The sequence below is a fragment of the Cimex lectularius genome, unplaced genomic scaffold, assembly GCF_000648675.2.
Source record: "Cimex lectularius strain Harlan isolate CLEC.00 unplaced genomic scaffold, Clec_2.1 scaffold316, whole genome shotgun sequence".
Lineage (NCBI taxonomy): Eukaryota > Metazoa > Arthropoda > Insecta > Hemiptera > Cimicidae > Cimex > Cimex lectularius.
The window spans coordinates 335,686-352,500 of NW_019392854.1; the positions used below are offsets into that span (position 1 = coordinate 335,686).

Below are 16,815 nucleotides of genomic sequence, written 5' to 3' on the forward strand. Positions count from 1 at the left end.
AAAATAGATTAAAATAATATCTTTAATTTCTTTTTTTCTGACAATCGTCAAATCAATAAGATAACCAATTCAGACTCCTTTCCAATACCTCGCGTAGATACTGCATTGACAAAATTGGTCAAGCTAAATTCATAACTCTTATAGACTTACTTAAAGGAATGTGGCAGATAACCCCTCACGGAAAAGGCTATGGAAATATCCGCGATCGTTACACCGAAGTTTTTAACGATCTAAAGTGATGCCGTTTGGGATGAAGGACTACTTTCCAGCGTTTGATGAACTTTGTCATCGAAAAGATTGAGGGCTGTGACAGTTACATCGACGACATATTATGAATGGGGTGAACATTTGAAAGCAATTAAAATGCTTTTTGACCGCCTGACGGAGGCACGGCTAACGATCAACTTAGGAAAAAATGAAATCGCGTGTGCACTTGTAAGCTACTTAGGTAAATTTTTCAACTGTAACAGTACCCGTTTGTTAAAAAAAATTCAGTTTATAAGTGACAATTGCAATAATTTCTAACCAATAAAATCCATATTAAGTAGTTCACCTGTACAGCTGTCCCCAGATTTTAGGGAGCCTTTTAAACTTGTTGTGGATGCTAGCGACATAGGTGTATTAATGCAAGAAGATAGTAGTAGTAGTAGTATTGATCACCCAATATGTTATTTTGCAAAGAAATTTGTTGGTACCCAGAAGAAATATTCTACTATAAAAAAGGAATGTTTAGCTATCATCTTGTACAATACAACACTTCGAAATTTATGTAAATTCTTCCGAGACTCCAACTTATCACTCCAAGTGATCACAATACACTGGCATTTATTTATAAAATGAAATGTAAAAATCAAAAATCCTTAGATAGAGCTTACTTTTAAGACATTATAATACAGATATTAGGCATATTAAAGGGAATCTATTGTTGTTGAAGTTGTGCTATCATGGATATAAACTACACTGCCTATCAAACAAAACCGACTACCTGGTTTTGGCACGAAAAATGGCCAACTTTGGAATCAACTATGCTTGGAAATGCATAGAAAAAGTGAGAATTGTCGCTTCCCTGGTCACTTTTTTTGGAAAAGTCCTCAGAACAAAAGAAGTAGAGCGTAAAATTTGAGGAAACATGACTTTATGATCATACGCCTGTACATCTTCGTCGATCGCAATTTCTTTCAAGATTTCCTAAAAAGACAGTTGCCGTTACTTCAATTTTAGTCGGGCTTAACCATGACAAGGGCTGATTACAGCCGCTTAAGTTTGGCCCTGAAAAGGGCCGATTGATATCTGATTTGGACATGTTTGTAGAATGTATAATGAATATCTGTTCTCTAGAAAAAACGGAGTGTGTGTGTGTGTGTGTGTGTGTGTGTGTGAGAAAGAGAGAGAGAGAGAGAGAGAGAGAGAGAGAGAGAGAGAGAGAGAGATAGAGAGAGAGAGAAACAGAGAGACAGACAGACAGAGACAGACAAAGACCGATCGATTTTTCCATGAGCACGTAAAAAACACGTTTTTTGCCCAAAACGGTTGAGAAATCGGCAAAGTGGAAGGTGACCAATTTACAGCTTATTAAAATTTCCTATCGATTGCTAAAGGGTGTCGCTCCAGGAAGATTTTCTGACTCCAAAGCTCAATTTAAAGTTTTAGTAAAAAGTACAAAAATTGACACGTTCCAGAATTTTTGAATTTTCAGATGAATGACTGAAGCGAGGAAAACATTTTTAAAAAATCTTGTTAAGCGTAAAATTTTCTAAAAAATGAGACCCAACGCAGGTCTGACTTAAAAGGCTGTGAAAATATACATTTCCAAAATTGGCCATTTTTTGGGCAATTTTTTTTTTGTTGTCTCTGGATAGCCTATAGCTTAACCATTAACCACAGAATTCTAGTTTCTTCAATAATCAATTATATGCTTACTATCTTTTTTTATTGCTTTATATACGTTCTAAATTCAATGGTGCTAAGTCAAATAAATTACATCTATAGTATATAAAAGTAAAATTATATTTAATGAAAAAGAAAGTAAACTTCCTTTCCTTTCTTTTACTTCCTCTCCAGGTAGGGGGAGATGTTACGATTTTTTAACTTTAATTAAGTATAATTAAGTTGGCTCTGGCGATTAAGGTGGCTGGCACCAGCTGGTCATTCGGCAGATTTTCTCAGTGTTCGCCGGTGTTCGTTACCGTAGGTTTGTGTAAATTATTCTCTACAAATATTGCATTGTTTCGCGGATCTAAATTTTGTCAGTATGGTTGTGGGGTTGTTTTCATTAAATATAATTGTTTGTTTGTATTAATTATACTTTTTTGAGTTCTATTTCTTTTGGTTGTTTTCATTAAATATAATTGTTTGTTTGTATTAATTATACTTTTTGTGTTTTATTTCTTTTATTACGTACAGAAAATAAACCACGTTCAATAGGTCGTATTTTCATCAAGCCCAAAATTATCCGTAATACAATATACTCATCAATCAATTAATTAATCTTTGTATTTAAGGTTTTGGTTGAAAGGGAAAAGTTAGTGTCACGAGCGGGATTCGAACCCAGCCGAAGGTCATGGGTTCGAATCCCGCTTGTGACACTAACTTTTCCCTTTCAACCCAAACCTTACATAAAAAGATTAATTAATTGAAAGAAGTAATTTGGTCAATTGACCACTAAATATAATGGATACTCATCAATGTAATTTTTTTGACGTTGTTTCAACGGAGCAAACAGTTTCTAATCTGGAGCTACCGTTCTCAAGTTATTTGCAAATAACTTTTTCCGCGCTCTGTTTTTCGGATAAACGAAATCTCAGACTTCTTCAATCAAACAACAATTTTTTAAAATCATTTTAGTTGATAATGCTCATGGAACCAAAATAAAGATTTCGCAACAATTTCCTCAAATAACATCAATTATCAGGACGCTCTGATGTAACTTATTAAAGCGCGAGTCAGCCTGGTGCAAATTTCGGTCCATACATTCAAACTTACCATGAATACCACCAAATAACCATGAGCAGTATCGATTAAAATGATTTTTTAAAAATTGGTGGTTGGTTGAAGAAGTTGGAGAAGATGTTTATCCTAAATACAGTTCTGACAAATTTATTAAACGAAATAAGGTTGCTAGAATTTAAAAACCGTTGAATTCTGCGTTGAAAAATATTTCACAAAACGTACATTGACGATCATCTGGTAATTTGAAATAGTTAAGATCTTCTAGTTGACATTGATCGACCTCCGTAGTTGAAACTGATGTATTGGATCTTCTTGAGGTCATTTTACCTTTAGTCATTTAAGTAAAATGACCTCAAGAAGATCCAATACATCAGTTAAGATCTTGTCCATATCCCGTTATCCTGGAGAGTTAGATCAAAACGTGTTGCCTTTTGGGAAACTAGACAAACAACAAAAGTTTACGTGTGTCAGGTTTTTACAAAACGCCCTAATATAAAAAAAGAAGAAAATATAAATATACAAAGAGGGAGCAGAAGTTAAACTCACCCTGTATAATAGCAACTTTATAGTTATTAGTTACAAATAAGCGCAGCATTGTTTCAGTGAAATCAAAGGCAATTTCACTTTAAGATTAGTGTAATACTCTAACTATTCCGGAATATGACTAATAAATATGGTTTTTGTAATTTTATCAAAAATTGAATAAAATCAGCGAGAAAAATATTTTCACCTGTTTAATATCAAATACTTTAATATCAAATACTTTTCATAACTGTATGAAACAGCAAATGATACAATAGAAACAAATGCAAAATTTTATTTCATAACTTCTCAAGGTATGTAATTGGTTCGAGTCAAGTTCAGTTAAATGACAATATGAACAGGCCGGCTGGAATCAAATTGGACGAGTACGATTTCTTCGGCTTTGACTTGGATCACACGATTTGTCAATATAATCTTAAAAAAATCGTCACGAGCAGTTTCGATTTCATGACGGATTATTTGGACAAGGAAAAACAATATCGTGGATTTAAGCAGCCGTTGTCATTCAAGGATAAAAACTTTTTGTCTAGAGGCCTCTTCATAGACACACAAAACGGCAACTTGCTGAAAACCTCCAGTAATGGGGCGATTCTAAGAGCGAGCCACGGTACCAGGCTCTTGACTAAAAATGAAATTTGCAAAATATACGGGACGGAAAATAATTTAGAGTCGGTGTCAACCATGATTGCTAAAAAGCTCGGTGAGGATAGAAGGCAGTCCGCTTCGAAAGTATTTAGCGCGATGGATTTTTCAGATCTGGTCCTGTCGTTGGTATACGCAAAGGCCGTTGATAAGAAACCCAAAACCTCTATCAACCAAGTGTGGCACGATGTTATCAACGCCTTGGTATCGTTGTACAACGAAAGCGGGATCTGGAATCTGGACAGAAAAAAAGAATTGGTTCACCCGACGAGCAGTGCAGTTATAGACTGGCTCAAGCAACTGCACAACATAGGCTGCACGGCATTGATAACATCTTCTCCTCCTGAAGCTGCAAACAGGACTGCGACGATCGTCCTGGGTCCGGACTGGAAAAACCTTTTCGATTTCGCCGTCTTCAATACAAAGAAACCTAGGTTTTTCATTTCCCAAAGCCGATTCCGGGCTATATCCCAAACGGGGAGATGGCTGAGCGCGGAAGAGACGAGATTCGATCTTCGAGGGGAATACGTCTCTGGGAGCTACCACATGATAGAAAAAGCGTTGACCGACACACTCGGAAGAAGGCCGATTTCTGTTTACTTCGGCGATAGTCCCATGGCGGATCTTATCCATTCTGCGACAGACCGTGTCGCAATCATAGCGGAAGCTAGAGTCGAAGGCAAGTTCAAAGGGATACAACGTCACGCTGATATTTTGAAATCCTCCTTCTGGGGTTCGTTATTCTACGAAGGCAAAGAACCTACTTTCATGGGCGATATTATAATGAATACAAGCTTTTGCGCACCAGACCTTCAGTATTTTACAGACTTCCCGATCAACTACACACACATTCCATTTTGGAAGTAAAGCAAGTATTTTTAACAAAACAGTTTTGATTTTTTTTTAGGATTTGGAATGTAAAATCACGTGTAAATTATAAGTTAAGTTTTAGTTTAACAAAAAAACCGAAAAGAAATTAATTATTTTAATCCACATATGCTCCTTGTAAATCAAACGTTCATCAGTTTCATTCTTATGCTTATTAAATCAGCTTGAATTTATTTTATACAGTGCAGAAATGTAACATTGATAAACATTTTAATTAAATGCTTATTAACCTTCTTTTTAAAGATTTGAACGTAACTGTTGATAATTGATAAAAAGTACAATTTAGTGGTTTTATTGTATGTCAACAGATAGATGTCCATTTTGCTCCGCCTAATCTCTTTCTTTGATTTTTTTTTGTTAGTGACCAAGTTTGTACGCCTTAGTTAAAGTTGGTATGACACAGATGTTCAATGCTTTTCTTGTTGTTTTCGTTTTTTATTAAGGCTAGGTTTCAAAATTTCCGCCTGAATAATGAAATTCTTCAACCTATTTTAATTATTTCCCGATTATCGTACTACTCTTATACTATTTTCTTTTTTAAATTCCGTTCATCATTAGCTCATTACTATCGTCTTAGTTTCGCGCATTGTTATTCCTGCTTGTTTACTTTTCTTATTCAGGTCGGTTAGCATGCTTTTCACAGTCGACAAACGACATATGTACTCTGATGAAAGGTATAGTTTGCAATATTTCTTGTAGTCTGCGGGGTAGTAATTGCGGGGTAATAAGATCAGATAAGTAGCCTCTGAACATCCTGCAATCGTTTTCTTTCAGATTTGTTTTTCCTTCAGACAGACCAAATGAAGATGCCGAATGCATCAAAAGGCTAAAATGATTCGATACGACCAAATACAAATTTTTAACTACAATAGTAGACAATTCGTCATTGTCACCATACAACTGACAAGTTCATAATTTGGAAGGTCAATGAGTAATAATTACGAAATCGGTTCCTTGAAAATTAATGATTAATTTTGAATTTACTTTTATCAGGATTAAATACAAAATTCTCTCTTAGTTGCTTAATTGGATCAGTCCGTGGTTTTCTTTATATGACTTAGTATGTTCCTTGTTCCAGTATTTGAGTTTTCCGCCTGTTTATCTTATCTACTTGTCGCCACATCTCAGATTAACTCGTGTAAGTCATTTCTGTAAAATGTCGACGTTTTCTGTTTATTTATATTTGTTTTAACTTGCATTGTAAACTTTATTAAGATAAGAGCCTATTTTTATAGTTTTTTCTTAAATGAGTACGTATGTACGTATTTTTTCCTATGTAGGATACAGCGTGTGTATGTAGGTCAACTATGTTCTTATTTATTCTATATTTTTCTGGTTTTTATGTTAATACTACTATATGTCATCACATATTTCTTATGAGATTATTTTGAGAGAAAAAAAAACAACGTCAAAAGACTAATTGTTAACAAACGTTTTACTATTTAATTGGGAATTAACATAAGTGTGAGCGTGTTTAGTTTTCATATTTACAAGTCAGCAAATACTATCAACAATTATTTTTGAAAATTTTATGGCCTAAAAAAATTTTATCGTGAAACATTGTCAGTTCCGTGAAATCTCTCTAAGAAGGAACTATGGACCTTTGGAAACAGAAAATGATACACAACCAGCTTTTAACTCTTCAGTCTTGAATGTTAGGTGAAGAATAAAGTGTGGCATGGACTGGAATAAGAGGTAATCAGAAGGAGCGAGGTCGGTGCTGTACGCTGGACGAGGAAGATTGAATTCCATTTCATTCATTTTTGAGGTGGCCTCACATGATATGTGTGGCGTTGCGCTGTCATGCTCGTGGGGCACCTTTTGCGGGATAAAGCTGGGTATTTTTCAGATACAAACTTTATTTAGTCAGACAACAAATGGATGACCGACTCAAAGCAACCATCTTTATTCTTTTTATCTAAGGTAAGAAGTTGAGATGAAAAAGTTAGTGTTACGAGCGGGATTCGGACCCATGACCTTCCGCTCAACACGCCTATCGTTGTGTACAATTGCTATCAGTACTTATTTTAAATCGGAAGTTAAGTACTGTATGTTTTATATTCGGATTAAAATTGTTAAAGATTTTACGCGAGGACTAATCTTTTTTTTTTACATAACATTAAAAGGTACAAATATATGCAAAAATGAATACAGATTAGTCAAAAGTTTTCGATACCATCAATTGGCGGCAACTGGAGAAAGGAGTAGCTCTCAAAATACGTTCTTAAGTAGCGGTAAGACACTTTTACACAAATTCCTGATGCATTTCTGCAGATATTTGGGCAAAAACGTTGCATAAATATTACATGGCATATATTAATTTGATGGTTCGTTTCTTTAGACTCCTGCCGAGAGTTGCTAATCAGTTTTAGCTAGCTATACCATTCAGTCATATCATGTACACTATTTCACTTCTTTTTCCCTTTTTAAATCACTGTCTTTACCCCTTTAATGAAAATTTATTTTATGTAAAGGCTTACCGTATAATTTGATTTTCTTGTCCTTGGTCTCGCATATAATGATAACGTAGCCACCGAGATCGACCATGCTGCCAGCAGAATGCTCGAGCCACTAGGCCATGGCTCAACCGGCTGCTCGACCATCTGTAAAAAAAATATTTTTTACAAATTTGTATCATTCTTTAGGGAAGAGATGCTTAAATTCTACGTAGTGGTTTTTTGAGTGATTTTAGTTAAGTTTTAACATGAAACATAAGATTATTATGAACATTGAACATTAATTATCAATTTTTTGTTTTCCCGAGCACCGAAGAGGGGGGAGGATTAGACCGGGTCACAACCTTGGTCAAAGTTAATAAACCTTGTGTATACAGCAGATTAGAAAGCCAGCGGTCCAGCTAAGTTAATGGCGTCTTCTAATTTTTGAGCTAATTGTTTTGTAACAAGCTACTCAAGCTACAAACTAGATAAAACTAGAAAAATTTTTGTAGTCCCATAAACTTATAAACTTCCCACTTTATATATGTATATGTTTTTTTTGCTGTAGATATATTTGTGTGTGTGGGTTTGTGTTTGAGTCTATGTCCAAGCTGTGTAATTTTTTTATTACCATTATGAGTCCAATCATAATCAAAATTAAGAATTTTATTCACAGTGACCATGATTAAACATCCGTCAATTCTATACCAGAAATATCTACTGTATGGTGAGGGTTCGAGCCAGAAAAATAGAGAGAAAGAGAAAGAGAAAGAGAGAGAGAGAGAGAGAGAGAGAGAGAGAGAGAGAGTGAGAGAGAGAGAGAGAGAGAAGTAAGAGACCGACAGATAAATAATGTTGGTATAATAGAAAAATAATTTGAAAAAATATTAATCCTTATCGAAAAGATCGCTTAATCGAAATGTATCCATTACTCAGTACGTATAAAAAATATTCACCAAAAGCGTAAATTTTAAATAACCTTTTTCTTTTTTAGTTTCTTTGTGTTTTAGAATGTGACCCCTTTTTTATTTTGTATGATCGCCTTGAAACGTGATGCCGGTCGAGGGTTTGTATCGTCAGTTTCAATTTGATTCTACCACCTCAACGCACTCCGCCCGTTGCGGATATCCTTCTTTTCTAATTTACGAACAAAACTTTGAAATTTCAATACGAAGGATAGTTTCACATTTCAGCGTGGTGTTTAATGAAAGAAGGAAAATGGCACACAGGTACCCAGTGCGTTGTGTTCAACTTAATTGTTCCAACTATGGCATTTACTATAAACACATAAAGTCTGTAGTCCAATTATACTTGTTGTGTATGAACCAAGAGAACTTTCCTCTACATTAAAAAAACCTTAATCGACTTTTAATTGTTACACAATATCAACAACAATGTTTTAAATGTTAAACAATAACACTTTTTTTTATAACATCTCTTTTAATCTTACTTTTTGACCTTTTTAAAACAAAGTGTTAATTTCTCTAACGAAAAACAATCCGATATATCGGAAACGGGCTTACCCGGCAAAGAGGGCAGAAGAAAATCCCCAGAAAAAATGTCAACTTCTTTTATTTATCATTTTTCCGCCGGACATTCAGTTAATGGTCTAACTTTTCGTTTGGTTTTGTACTATAATATCAACCGTTTAATCACTGCTAACTTTTCCCATTAAAAATTGCATTGCAAACACAGTTGGACGATCTGTATGGAAATATACTCCGATACAATGTAAATATGTTGTAAAGATTTTTATACGCAAACGTGATCACCGGTTTATTTGATTATTGCATTCATCATAAAGTTATTATGGTAATGTTTTTATTATTGATGTCCATGTGATCGGCGATTAATCCGTGATGAACGTTTTCTCAAAACTGGTAAATATTTTAAAATATTTCATAATTCCGCGCAAACCAATCATTTTATGCAGTTATGCTCCAATGCAAAGTTTATTTTGATTTGGTTAGCATTTGCATTAACACAAACCAGAAGGATGTTGAGCATAGGTTCACAATACAAGCACACACAATGGTTTGGTACTAGGTGCGTTGGAATCTCCTCTGCTTCCTTGCAGACTCTGCACATTCAAATTTAGCCTGCAGTGTCCTTTTAAGAAACCTGTTAGTTTTTTCTCGTTTTTTCCCTTTAATCCATTCTGTAATTGTGGGTTCTGCGTATTTGGTTCCAGGTGCAGTTCTCAACCGAGGGGTTTCTTTTTTCCATTCTTTTTCGATACTCATCATGGTCATACCTTGAATGCATGAATGTCGGATGTTCCTTCATTAGGCTGTTAATATCTCTCCATTTAAGTTTAGCCCTGTAGGAAGTTTCTCTTTAATAACGTTAAATTGGCTTTCTGTGCTGTCCTCATTATCACATGGTGGGACCTCCCTCAATATTCCTTTTGTCAACGGACTGGATCAGTTCCCGATTCCAAAAGTTTCACACCAACCTCTCGATCCATCCTAATCCTACTGCCTTAACCCTCTCCAAGCCTTAATCGACGACCTCCTTGCCCCTTAATCCATCACATTGAGCTAGTACTGGCTTCTCAATGCATGTTCCCTCCGGATGCAGCGTTGTCATTAGTGTTAGTGCTGTGACCATGTGAAAAAAGTACTGCGATGACATTTGTAATATGTATAAATATGTTACAGGCTACAAATAAATTTAAAAAATCATATCTATCGTAATAAATTTTAATCCTCCATATGGTGGAGGGGAATTAGTCCCAATAACTAACCAGCTGGGAGTCATCGCATCGCTCCATTTATACGAACACATGCGACTCTCTGTATTTTTGTGAGTACTTTCTGTTTTGTTATTTGTTTTATGGACAACATACACGAAGCAAAACAAACTGAATAACACATTTAATTTTTTTATGCAGCAAATAAAATTGTACCTTCTCAATGTAAAGTTTTGAGAAAAACCGTCTTGCAATGTGCAGGTAACGGTTTATATAGGAAAACCTATTTAAAATAAATCATAATAAACTAAAATAATTTTTGTCTGACTCGTATTAATAATAAGGCATTGTTTTATGTGTGTTATAATGTACATCCATCCCAAGTGAAACAATTTTTGACGCGTCACCAGCGAAATATGAGACTTCGCGTTGTCATGCAGGAAAACGACTCCGTTTACTAATGCAGGCCGCTTTTCCTTGATAGCTTCATTTAGTTAGCCAAGTCGAGTACGATGTTTAATAGAATTGGCCATTTCCTCCATAAGAATTAGTCCATGGTGGCGGATTCCTACATAATCTAACCAAAAAGCAGCTGGGTTGTTTGATAAATAATATTAATTTAGCTTTGTACTTAATACAATTAAACTTTTCATAATTCAACAATCTTTTAAAAAATAAATCTTCCTGGCGTTAAGAAAGAAATTCATAAATAAACTTACTGAGAACGATTAATAATGTTAGTACATTATTGGCATTTTTTAAGGTCTTTGTTCGAGTAACTGTGGTTCCATCCACACGATTGAGTAGGTTTTCCATAAAACGCGGAACAGTTATGGACCCATGAAACTGAAGTCTCCTTTTTTGTTAGTAGGTCTGTTTGTTAGTGGTCTACACACAACAAGGGTTAACTAATTAGTTGTTAGCTTTAAGGTGATTTTGCACTGTGTGCATTCCCAGGGTACCTCTTTTTTAAAAGTTTATTGACAATTCCTGGCCCTTTTCTCTCTAACGCTAATTTCTATCATTACTTTAACAGTGTAACCGGGGTAAAAATATCGAGCGTACAATCCAGAGAACCGAAAGTAAAGAAAATATAATAAAATAACCCTTAGTTTCACGCTCAACTATTATAAATCATAAGAAAGTACAAAAAATAGAAACCTGTTTGAAAAGCGAATTATTAGTTTTAAGTTGAAACCGCGAAAATGGACGAATTCACCATAGTAAGAAAATAAGTATTGCACAACTGATAAAAAGATTCATTTTATAGTCCTGATTTTTCACACCATTTAAATTCTTAGAAATGATAAATGATGGAGTGAGTGTGGTGTTCAATACTTTTTAAAAGGATAGTTCCTACTCACAGTAAGTTGTTTCGCAACGATCCGGATTTCGAGCCTTTTAGCTCATCACCAGGTTATAGAAGTCCTTCAACCTGATGATGAGCTAAAAGGCTCGAAATCCGGATCGTTGCAAAACAACTTACTGTGATTAGCAACTATCCTTGTAAAAAATATTTAAATTCTTAGTAAAAAAATAGTAGGATGTATCTTCTTTTGGATCTTTTTCATCACTTGTTGATACACTAGGCCAAACTTAGTGTCAGTAGGAATTTTCTGGGTCCCATTATGGTTTAAAGAAAAATTCAACCGATTTCTTTCCAACAAAAGTTTACATCTTTGAACGGGAAGTTATTCTAGTTGTTGGAAAATCGGCAATAGTTTTTGGGTTTTTCACAGCTGTTCCAAATATCGTTCAAAATTGTTTTAGATCAAGAGTTCGTTGTTAAAATCTAAATAAAGATAATATTCTTACAATTATAAAATGACTGATTTTATAGATCTAACTTTTTTACAATCAAATACTTCTACTAAAATATCTGACAAAATGAAATTTTGACAGATCCTTCCAAATAAAAATAACAAGAGACGTTTGGAAAAATAAAATCCCTGAGGCTAAGAGGCCTTTTTTAAGACATAAAGATGGATCTAAAATGGAACATGGAGAAGGGCAGGAATGAAAGGCCTACTTTTTGCCTAGCGAAACTCTAGGCTCCACACATTAATTTCCCAGGCTGAGATCCATGCAATAGAACTTTTTGCAATGCTTATAAGGGGTTAAAAGGTGCTCGGATATACATATTATGTCACAGAGCAGTAGTAAGGCATTAGTATCTTCCACCTTCATCTTGAATCTGGACTGGGAATTTCTGATATATCTCTCCGGGAAAATGCTAATAAATCGGCAAAAGCAAGAGAAATCCTCATCCCTTTAGACCACAAACGTAAATTGGCCCCAAAAACATAATAAAAGCGAAACTGAACAAATGGATGAAGAAAGCCGTGACCACACACCGAATGAATGAAACCCCAGGTGCAAAACAATCAAAAATGTTCTTCAACATTTCTACCAAGAGAAAAATCTACCTCACTCTCAGCAGGCAAGAATTAAGGGAAATAATAGGCTATAATTCAATTACAACCGCAAAAATTATGAAAATCTGTTGCAGAAACTGCGCCGGCCTGATGAAAAAGCAGACATCGGATCATTCGGAGCATGTCCTAAGTGGCTGCAAAGCATTAAACCGGAAAACGTACAGCCACTTCGGAAAGGCGAATTGTGAGGTAAGGAAATAAAGAAGGGACAATTCCCACAATTGATCTTTTAGGTCGCAGTGGAACAAAAGTAGACTAAAATGACAAGTGTCCCAGAGAAAGAAAAGGAAAAAAATACATGTTTGAGATAATAAACAAGTCTGCAACTACTATCAACAATTATATTTTAAAAATTTATGGCCTAAAAAAAATTAATCGTGAAGAACTCTCAGTTCCGTGAAGTGATAGACCTATAACCTCAGATCATCTCTGATCACTCTGGTCCGTTTAGTTTTGATGGGATATATATTTATATTATAATTTTTGTTAAATTACGTTATGTTTCTTACATTAGTCAGAGTACGTATATAATGTATGAACCATATTTTTGGAGTGACGTGTACGTCAGTAATTCTAGAGACCACGTGAGGGAATCGAACACACAAATCGCTGGGTGTACGGATGGCGTGTCTGACACACTGACCACTCGGCTACCGTCTACATTTTATCAATTGAAATTTTACCCACGGAACTATTCTTTTTTCTTTCTTTTTTAATTAACATTTACAACCAATAATGGTTTGGAAAATGTTACCTCTCTTACGTAAATTCTCCAAAATTAATATATCAGATAACTACAAAACATAAACAAGATTTCTACAAAATTATTTTTCAAACCATTGGCAAATATTTAAAAATCCCGACATCATTATTTCCTAGACAATAAGTAGTGGTGAGGTTGTTTACTGATGATGGGGATACTAGGAAGCGTAAGTTTGTTATTACCCCGACTTGCTTTTGGTTTACTTTTCCTAGTTCCTTTTTTTTTCAGTTCAATTGACTCCACTTCTTTTAACAAGCAGTAGGATATTGACTGCCATTGCTGCAATTATTGTTCCCTGGTGTTCTTGGAATCTTAGGTTATGATAATATGGATGGGAGTTTCTTCCTCCTCATTACATAACCTACAAATGGGGTCTTCGTTGAATATATTTATGTTGTTTACGTGTTTTTCTAGATGACATTGATCGGTATATAGTCCTATCACTCTTACAAGTTTTATCCTCCCTAATTGCAACAGTGAGTTGAGGGTTCTATAACCATGGGTTTCCTGTCTGGCGTCTCTAGAATTCGTTCAATTCGTCTTTAGTTTCGTATGGACCCATTCCGAGATGGCGGAGTCTATCTGCAATTTCGTTATCCAAATTATAGATTCTGGGTATTCTACATATGGCCTTGCAGATTCTCTGGCTAGTTTGTTTCCTTATTATGGATGTGACATTTCTACGTGGTTTCAATGCTTTTAGGGCTGCTTAGCTGTGTGACCTTATTCAATTTGAGGAAGTAAGAACATTTGATAGCTACAATCACAAAATGAAGAAAGTCAGCAATCGAACAAACACGATTTAAGACTCTTCGACTGTAATCTAATTCTCTGTCTCCCTCACTCTTTCTCTCTCACCCCTCACTCTCTCTCCTCTCTCTTTCTCTCTCTCTGCCTCACTCTCTCATGAAGATACAATATAAAGATGTTTTCTGACGATGAAAAGTGATGTGTACATACATTATGACTAATATTTTCTAGAGAATGAAATTGATAACAAGATTACCAACCATGTTCCTTCGTTGGTACAGCCAACCTTTACAATTCCATTTTACTTGGTTTAAAGTTGGTTCTACGGTTTCAAGGAAGATAATGTCGAAAATGGAAAATAACTGAAAAAAATGTCTCTGAAGAAAAAGAAAGGAATGCAAAGAAATTGCCCCGGCCTGCTTATGGACCTTATCATTACGAAGAGTATAGGCTATTAGAATAATATTTACTTGTCAAATTTCTGATAAAACAGTACTGGACTTAGTGCTTCAAAATAGTAAGAGACAGTTCGCAATGTACAGATTGTTTTTAACCTTTCAAAATATTCAGGACAGGTGGTGACACTGTGATATCACCCCCATTTGGAGGAAATAAAAAAAAAATAGATCGTAACAACAGACGAGATCAGAAGGGATGGGAATGGTCGGCGGTTGGAAGGGTAGACGTGAGCATGAGCGAGATCAGGGGCCGACCTCAGACACGGCCAATCCCCCAAAGTGTGTAAATCCTTTGGATCAGAAATATTCAGTCGTGTCAATTTCTGATTACGGCTGCTCGTTTCGAATCAATAACCGTCTGCCGAGACGGTTTTCATAATAAATAGTCCGAGAGGGATGAACTACGAGATTGACCATTTTCGTTTCAAACTCTGATTTTCTTTCATCACAATCTCACAAACCGGCGATCATTATAAATCAGGACCTTTCAACGGTCACAACCAAAAAACAATTAATTTAAAAAACTGTATAACAATATTTAATGAAACCTAACATTACTGAATTTTACGTAAAATTAATTTCAATTATAGTTAACGCTAAGTATTGACAACGTATACAATAATATCGGAAATAAACTAAACTTTCGAGTTTACAGCTTTCGTGCAAGTAGTATACAAAAATAACAAATAAATGTTTTTTAAGCCGAAACAATAATTTTATTAACTAGAACGTGAACTTCGGCCTTTTTCTAATAATGTTTTCATTCGTAATTTGTGTTGTACCGTTTATAAATAAATTGAAAGCGGTGAGTTCGTTGTTAATATTTCTTTTCTTTACGGCCTTATTTATTTAAATCGCTAACAGCTTTAGCTTTATTATGAAATGGTTTAATATTCTAATGTTTACGCTTCACCTTAAATAAATATATTCGTATTCTTATATAATATACTTATAAACTAGGATTTACTTGGGATAAAAAAAGCAACATCTCTGTCTATCTTTGAAAATTTTCGTTTCAAGCTCTGATTTTCTTTCATCATAATCTCACCGACCGGCGATCGTTATAAATCAAGAACTTTCAACGGTCACAACCAAAAAATAATTAATTGAAAAATAAATGTCTAATGTATATCTATCTATCTAATATATTTATCTATCTTTCTATCTCTTTTTAACTATTAATATATCTATATCTCTTTCTTCGTATTTTTCCCTTCTTTCTCTCTCTCTCTCCTCTCTCTCTCACTCCCTCTCCCTCTCCCTCACCCTCTCCCTCACCCTCTCCCACTCCCTCTCGCTCCCTCCCTCCCCCTCTCTCTCGCTCTCTTTCTACCTATCCATCTATCTATCTCTGTGTTCATAAACATAGTTATAGTAGAGAATCTATAAGTTTCATAAGGTTCTAAAGAAATGAGAAAAGAAATAGTCTGGTTAAACCAACGTCGTTTAATTATAATTAGTTGTTTTTATATAATATATTATATATCTAATATATTTATCTATCTTTCCATGTTTTTTTTTCATCTAGGTCATTTCAGCCCCAAACTAAGTCAATATGTCAATATTCTATTTACACTTTCAAACTCTACATTCATACAAATAAATACTTTCATTCACATAAATACATCCATTCAGTACACTCATTCCGTTTGGTCGGTGAAGTACTTGATATTCCTCCACCGACCTATACTCAAACTAATCTAGATTCGGGTCGATGGAGTACTTTTATAAATATTCCGCCATCGACCTCGAACACACACACTCATACGCTCTCAACGTTCGAGAGGCGATGATGACGTTATATTTCACCCTCACCCCTCGCCATTCACGCTAATAAATACATGCACTCAGACAAAACATATAGACACAACACATAAGACATAGTATATACAATAAAACACCCTAATTTCCCCTAAAAAGCGGAACCGGGGATTCTGAAACTCGCTACCGTGTTCGAGAACTCTTCTTAAGTCCGGCGGCATGCCTACACGCTCTCTGTATGGAGCCAAGGCATGACACGTCTCTATTATGTGGGACACATCGAGCAACCTTTCTCTACATAAGGGGCACCTGCGCGGGCTTTAGCCCAAAAGCAGGTGCCCATGTGTTTTTTATCTATTAATTTATCTATACACCTATCTGTCTTTTTCCCTTCTTGCACACTCTTTATATATCTATCTCTGCATACATATTTAGTTATAATAGAGAATCAATAAGTTTCATAAGATTTTAAAGAATTGAGAAAAGAAATGGTCTG

At 35.1% G+C, this 16,815-nt stretch overlaps 2 protein-coding genes across 3 annotated transcripts in view; one reads left to right on the forward strand and one right to left on the reverse strand.

Moving 5' to 3' along the window:
• The window catches only part of LOC106662740 (MAGUK p55 subfamily member 5), a 297,897-nt gene that overhangs the window by 275,769 nt on the left and 5,313 nt on the right, over window positions 1-16,815 (reverse strand). For both annotated transcript variants that reach the window (XM_024228737.1, XM_014386985.2), the window contains exon 2: window positions 7,503-7,625. In XM_024228737.1, coding sequence (XP_024084505.1) covers window positions 7,503-7,569 — 67 coding nt within the window. In that variant the 5' untranslated portion in view covers window positions 7,570-7,625. The remainder of the gene's footprint in view (window positions 1-7,502; window positions 7,626-16,815) is intronic.
• Window positions 3,683-5,131, forward strand: LOC106662743 (5'-nucleotidase domain-containing protein 1-like). The gene has a single exon (XM_014386988.2). The coding sequence runs from the start codon at window positions 3,826-3,828 to the stop codon at window positions 4,999-5,001; it is 1,176 nt and encodes a 391-aa protein (XP_014242474.1). The 5' UTR covers window positions 3,683-3,825; the 3' UTR covers window positions 5,002-5,131.